At 56.5% G+C, this 6340-nt stretch overlaps 1 protein-coding gene across 1 annotated transcript; it reads right to left on the bottom strand.

Moving 5' to 3' along the window:
• Positions 1-599: 599 nt before the first annotated feature.
• pmvk (phosphomevalonate kinase) lies at positions 600-6285 on the bottom strand (the record flags this gene model as incomplete). Its single annotated transcript, XM_079240344.1, has 5 exons — positions 6081-6285; positions 3762-3825; positions 3538-3690; positions 3325-3454; positions 600-751 (listed from the first exon to the last, which is right to left on the bottom strand). The coding sequence occupies exons 1-5, from the start codon at positions 6173-6175 to the stop codon at positions 600-602; spliced, it is 594 nt and encodes a 197-aa protein (XP_079096470.1). The 5' UTR covers positions 6176-6285.
• Positions 6286-6340: the final 55 nt, after the last annotated feature.

Raw genomic sequence — 6340 nt, 5'->3', positions numbered from 1 at the left:
CATGTCATGTTTAGTGTTTCCTCCTCCTCCTGGAGCAGACGTTGAGTAACCACTAGTCAGCGTTTACCAGGTTGCTAATTGGTAGTATAATTGATTAAGTCAACGTGTGTGTGTGTGGGGGGGGTTCCACTGCCAAACCAGGGGCCAATCAGAAGCTTTTATTCCATGCCACAGATGACCTTTGACCCAGTAAGAGTTTATGTTTTACCTGGTGATGTCATCACCGTGCTGATGTCACCAATGTGAAAACATGAGGATTTTATAAAATAAAGCCTGTTGTGTCGACTTGCTGTTGTCATTTGATCGGCCGATTGATCCGATTGCAGGTGGATCAGTTTGTTTGTAAACTTTATTTAGTAAACAAGATGAACGAGGTCGTAAAGAAACTTTATTTAGTACTGATTGGAAACCAAAACGGACCAATCAGCTTCTCCCTGTCTGAAGCAGTTGCCATGGTGATCCAGCTTCAGGAAGTGACCTGAACTCAGGTGAGATTTTACTTTGATCAATAAGTATTGATTTCACAATCGCAGTTTCTGATTGGTTGTCAGACGGATTTGCTGCAAGTTAAAACATGATCAATCAGATCGATCAGACGTTCAGCTGTGGCGGCGTGCGGCGGCGGCTTCCGCCATCTCCAGGATGGGCCGCAGCTGTTGGTCCAGCGGGGGGGCGGCGGCCTCGTTGCTGATGGTCCAGTCGAAGGCGACGCCGCTGTCCAGGCCGCACTCGGACTCGGCGTCGTCGACACCTGCGGAGCAGCGGACAGGTGAGCTGGCGGTCCTCCCTGCTGTGAAGCTCCACCCCCTCTGCCAGACTGGCGGTCCTCCCTGCTGTGAAGCTCCACCCCCTCTGCCAGACTGGCGGTCCTCCCTGCTGTGAAGCTCCACCCCCTCTGCCAGACTGGCGGTCCTACCTGCTGTGAAGCTCCACCCCCTCTGCCAGACTGGCGGTCCTACCTGTTGTGAAGCTCCACCCCCTCTGCCAGACTGGAGGTCCTACCTGCTGTGAAGCTCCACCCCCTCTGCCAGACTGGCGGTCCTACCTGCTGTGAAGCTCCACCCCCTCTGCCAGACTGGCGGTCCTACCTGCTGTGAAGCTCCACCCCCTCTGCCAGACTGGCGGTCCTACCTGCTGTGAAGCTCCACCCCCTCTGCCAGACTGGCGGTCCTACCTGCTGTGAAGCTCCACCCCCTCTGCCAGACTGGCGGTCCTACCTGCTGTGAAGCTCCACCCCCTCTGCCAGACTGGAGGTCCTACCTGCTGTGAAGCTCCACCCCCTCTGCCAGACTGGCGGTCCTACCTGCTGTGAAGCTCCACCCCCTCTGCCAGACTGGCGGTCCTACCTGCTGTGAAGCTCCACCCCCTCTGCCAGACTGGAGGTCCTACCTGTTGTGAAGCTCCACCCCCTCTGCCAGACTGGAGGTCCTACCTGTTGTGAAGCTCCACCCCCTCTGCCAGACTGGAGGTCCTACCTGCTGTGAAGCTCCACCCCCTCTGCCAGACTGGAGGTCCTACCTGCTGTGAAGCTCCACCCCCTCTGCCAGACTGGCGGTCCTACCTGCTGTGAAGCTCCACCCCCTCTGCCAGACTGGAGGTCCTACCTGCTGTGAAGCTCCACCCCCTCTGCCAGACTGGCGGTCCTACCTGCTGTGAAGCTCCACCCCCTCTGCCAGACTGGCGGTCCTACCTGCTGTGAAGCTCCACCCCCTCTGCCAGACTGGCGGTCCTACCTGCTGTGAAGCTCCACCCCCTCTGCCAGACTGGAGGTCCTACCTGTTGTGAAGCTCCACCCCCTCTGCCAGACTGGAGGTCCTACCTGTTGTGAAGCTCCACCCCCTCTGCCAGACTGGAGGTCCTACCTGCTGTGAAGCTCCACCCCCTCTGCCAGACTGGAGGTCCTACCTGCTGTGAAGCTCCACCCCCTCTGCCAGACTGGCGGTCCTACCTGCTGTGAAGCTCCACCCCCTCTGCCAGACTGGCGGTCCTACCTGCTGTGAAGCTCCACCCCCTCTGCCAGACTGGAGGTCCTACCTGCTGTGAAGCTCCACCCCCTCTGCCAGACTGGCGGTCCTACCTGCTGTGAAGCTCCACCCCCTCTGCCAGACTGGCGGTCCTACCTGCTGTGAAGCTCCACCCCCTCTGCCAGACTGGCGGTCCTACCTGCTGTGAAGCTCCACCCCCTCTGCCAGACTGGCGGTCCTACCTGCTGTGAAGCTCCACCCCCTCTGCCAGACTGGCGGTCCTACCTGCTGTGAAGCTCCACCCCCTCTGCCAGACTGGAGGTCCTACCTGCTGTGAAGCTCCACCCCCTCTGCCAGACTGGAGGTCCTACCTGCTGTGAAGCTCCACCCCCTCTGCCAGACTGGCGGTCCTACCTGTTGTGAAGCTCCACCCCCTCTGCCAGACTGGAGGTCCTACCTGTTGTGAAGCTCCACCCCCTCTGCCAGACTGGAGGTCCTACCTGTTGTGAAGCTCCACCCCCTCTGCCAGACTGGCGGTCCTACCTGCTGTGAAGCTCCACCCCCTCTGCCAGACTGGCGGTCCTACCTGCTGTGAAGCTCCACCCCCTCTGCCAGACTGGAGGTCCTACCTGTTGTGAAGCTCCACCCCCTCTGCCAGACTGGAGGTCCTACCTGCTGTGAAGCTCCACCCCCTCTGCCAGACTGGCGGTCCTACCTGCTGTGAAGCTCCACCCCCTCTGCCAGACTGGAGGTCCTACCTGCTGTGAAGCTCCACCCCCTCTGCCAGACTGGCGGTCCTACCTGCTGTGAAGCTCCACCCCCTCTGCCAGACTGGCGGTCCTACCTGCTGTGAAGCTCCACCCCCTCTGCCAGACTGGAGGTCCTACCTGTTGTGAAGCTCCACCCCCTCTGCCAGACTGGAGGTCCTACCTGTTGTGAAGCTCCACCCCCTCTGCCAGACTGGAGGTCCTACCTGCTGTGAAGCTCCACCCCCTCTGCCAGACTGGCGGTCCTCCCTGCTGTGAAGCTCCACCCCCTCTGCCAGACTGGCGGTCCTACCTGCTGTGAAGCTCCACCCCCTCTGCCAGACTGGCGGTCCTACCTGTTGTGAAGCTCCACCCCCTCTGCCAGACTGGAGGTCCTACCTGCTGTGAAGCTCCACCCCCTCTGCCAGACTGGCGGTCCTACCTGCTGTGAAGCTCCACCCCCTCTGCCAGACTGGAGGTCCTACCTGCTGTGAAGCTCCACCCCCTCTGCCAGACTGGAGGTCCTACCTGTTGTGAAGCTCCACCCCCTCTGCCAGACTGGCGGTCCTACCTGCTGTGAAGCTCCACCCCCTCTGCCAGACTGGCGGTCCTACCTGCTGTGAAGCTCCACCCCCTCTGCCTCCTCGTCTCCTCGGAACACCGAACCCGGACGCTGCGGGTCTGGCTGGGAAACTCGGACTGGAACCACTGGAGGTCGGACAGCCGGCGGGCATCGCTCACCACCTGACCAATCAGAGAAGAGTCTGCGTCTGACCAGCTCGCGAAGCGACGGTTGCCATGGAAACACAGCTGCCACCCCAACATACCCACACTGGTTGCCAGGCACCTCTGGTTGCTAGGCGACAGAAGAAGCCGGGGTCCAGGTTCCGGCGGGCTTCTCCCCAGGAGATCATGTCGGCCCGGTACGTCTCCTTGTACGGACCCGGACCCAGAAGCTGATCCAGGTCCAGACCGTGTTCCTGCAGGAAGAGTGACCTGAGTGGGGCGTCGCCATGCCAACGTGGGCCGCTCCCAGCAGGTGTGGGCTCACCTGGGCGTATTGCTGCTTCAGGGGTCCAGACAACCGCAGGACGGCGCAGGATGCAGAACCGAGCCTGCAGGAGGACAAACGCATGGCCTCAACTGGTGCGGCAAGTGGGGGCGGGGCATGGGGGCGGGGCTGGGCGGCGAACATGCGCCATGCTGGCAGCTCTTTAGTGGGTTCTGTCCGCCGGTTCCGATGGACGGTTCTGTTGGATATGACTGAAGTTTCTCATTTGGGACAATAAGAAAAACGCCGGACATTGAACGCTCCTCGGGAGTCTCAGCAGTATCGATCGCCTTCTGATCGATCATAAATTAATTGATTATGGGACTTTTCAGTCCAGTCTTTGGTTCTGTGTACTGTTTCGGTACCGGTCCAGATTCTGGTCTTGGAGACTTTAGTCTGGATGCAGTATAAGAATCATGGAAACGAACAGGTCTGGCAGAACCAAGTTGGCCCAGTTGGACCACCTTGGCTCAGAGTCCGGTCTGGACGGATCCAGTCAGAACTTATGAGGAAACTGTTCTGGAGCCTCATCAATAAACCTGTACGATGCCTCCAGGCGGCGTCCGCACGGAAACCAGGGGAACCTTCCAAGTTCCCACGCCTGTTTCCTCCATAAATCAGGATCAACAGGAAGTTTAACACGGTGAGGGAACATCTGGCCACGCCCACATGTTGGCCATAAAAGGTCAGGCCGACGCCCTGATAAATATGAATCCATCTCATTTCCATGACGGCTCTGCAGGAAAAAAGAGGAATTTTCTGGAAAATGAGGAAGAAATTCTAACAGATAAAGCTGTAAAATGTAAAAGTATTTAATCTGGTGGAGACGGGATGGACATCACCACCAGCAGAAAGACAGAGGAGGTCAGCAGGGGACAGATGCTGTCAGCGTCTCATCAGACCACCGGACTTATCCAGAAAGGACAAATAAAGTGGTCAGACAATAAAATGTAGGGAGAGAGGACATCTTGGTCCACCTTGTCCCCCCAGCAGGCGTGTCCTGGCAGAGGAGGAGGTGCAGGAGACGGAGACATGAAGACAGAAATGAGACTAAACCTGTGAATAAATGAGAATTGTCCACCTCTGATGTGTTGCATCACTTCTAGACGTTTGGCAGCAGTTTGGTTCCAACATGATGGTTGGAGGTCGGGGACAACAGCGCTGGTCGCAGCTGAACGGGACACGTTACCATTTAGTAGCATGTTATGTAGCGTCTCCACTATCTGCACACATCTGCAGCTGTACAACAGGTTTCCTCCTGGGCATGGAGGCACCTCCACCTGCCTCCATCTGCCCGATGGCCGCTACACCACGTCTGGCTGTGGAGAACATCGTTCTGTTCCTCTGCTCTGGGTTGGGAAAAGGAGCGGACCCGACCTGTCAGTCCCTTCCCTTTGGAAGGTGCCGGACTGGAGTCCAGAGTCTCCATGTTCCATGTCCACCAGCAGGGACAGATAAGCCACATTGGGGAGCATTTTAGCTCCAACCATCACTTCATGTTCTGTATCTGCAGGTGGAGGAAACACCTGAGCAGCCTGATGATGGGCTGTTGTCATGGCGACACGTCATTTTAATGCAACTATTCATTTAGACTTTTATTATTAATGCAGCTTCACGTAGAACGGCTTCGTTTCAGGACAGATTAATGGTTGATGTTTTACGTGGTGGTGGAACGATATCAAATGTGCATTGTTTTTTTTTTTTGCAAAAGCTGTCAGTATCCATCATTCTGCGTAAAGGTTTATATTTCATTTTGAACAAATGTATCAAATTTCACACCATTTCTTTGCTTTTATTTCCTGCCTTTGGTGTCTCCAGATGTTGTCGTACGCCGGGGTCAGAGTTGGCGTGGAGGTCGGGACGTTTTACCGCCAAGTGCTGCTTTTAGAAACCCCAGAAGTGGACTGGGACTGGTCTACGGCGGGTTTGGAGCTGCAGGGTTCAACATGAGGCTCCTGGTCTCCATGCTCAGTCGGAACCACCAGATTCAGGACAGGTCCAACTCTGAGTTGGTTTGGATCTGGATCTGCTCAGAACCAGAACCAGAGTTTATTTTTACATCAAGAAAACACTGAACTACAAGTCAGTCCGAGTCGCTTTCGGAACCAGAGGTCCGGTCTCGGACCGTTAGTCGGTTCTGACTGGACCGTTCAGGAACCAAAACCTGCATCAGAACCCCTGAAGGAAACTTTATGGATCAGTGACGTCAGAGCAATAGATGATCAATAATAAAATATAAAATTAGAACACGGCTCTGGTTCTGGTACCTCGGTCCGAACCGGATCTATCTTAGTCACGCACTCTGGGTCCAAAACATACCGGTCCAGAATCAGGTCCGTGACGTAGTCTTTGCCGGACTTCCTCTTCCCGCTGAAGACCAGAACCAGTTCGGGTCCATAGGGTCCGTCCTCCATGTGGAAATGATCACTCGCTCTGTGGACCGAACCAGGACTGATGAAGCAGGCTCGATTCCGACCTGGACGGGTTTTGGCTGCAGTTTTATACACGAGATGGAAACACGTGACCATCGTCGGACCTGGACTGAACCAATCAGTCCCCCCCCCACCCCCCTTCTGTTG

The sequence above is a fragment of the Telmatherina bonti genome (assembly GCF_933228915.1).
Source record: "Telmatherina bonti genome assembly, chromosome: 5".
In the NCBI taxonomy this organism is placed as follows: Eukaryota; Metazoa; Chordata; class Actinopteri; order Atheriniformes; family Telmatherinidae; genus Telmatherina; species Telmatherina bonti.
The sequence above is the reverse complement of the archived record's forward strand: the minus strand, read 5'-3'. Positions and strand labels throughout refer to the sequence as shown.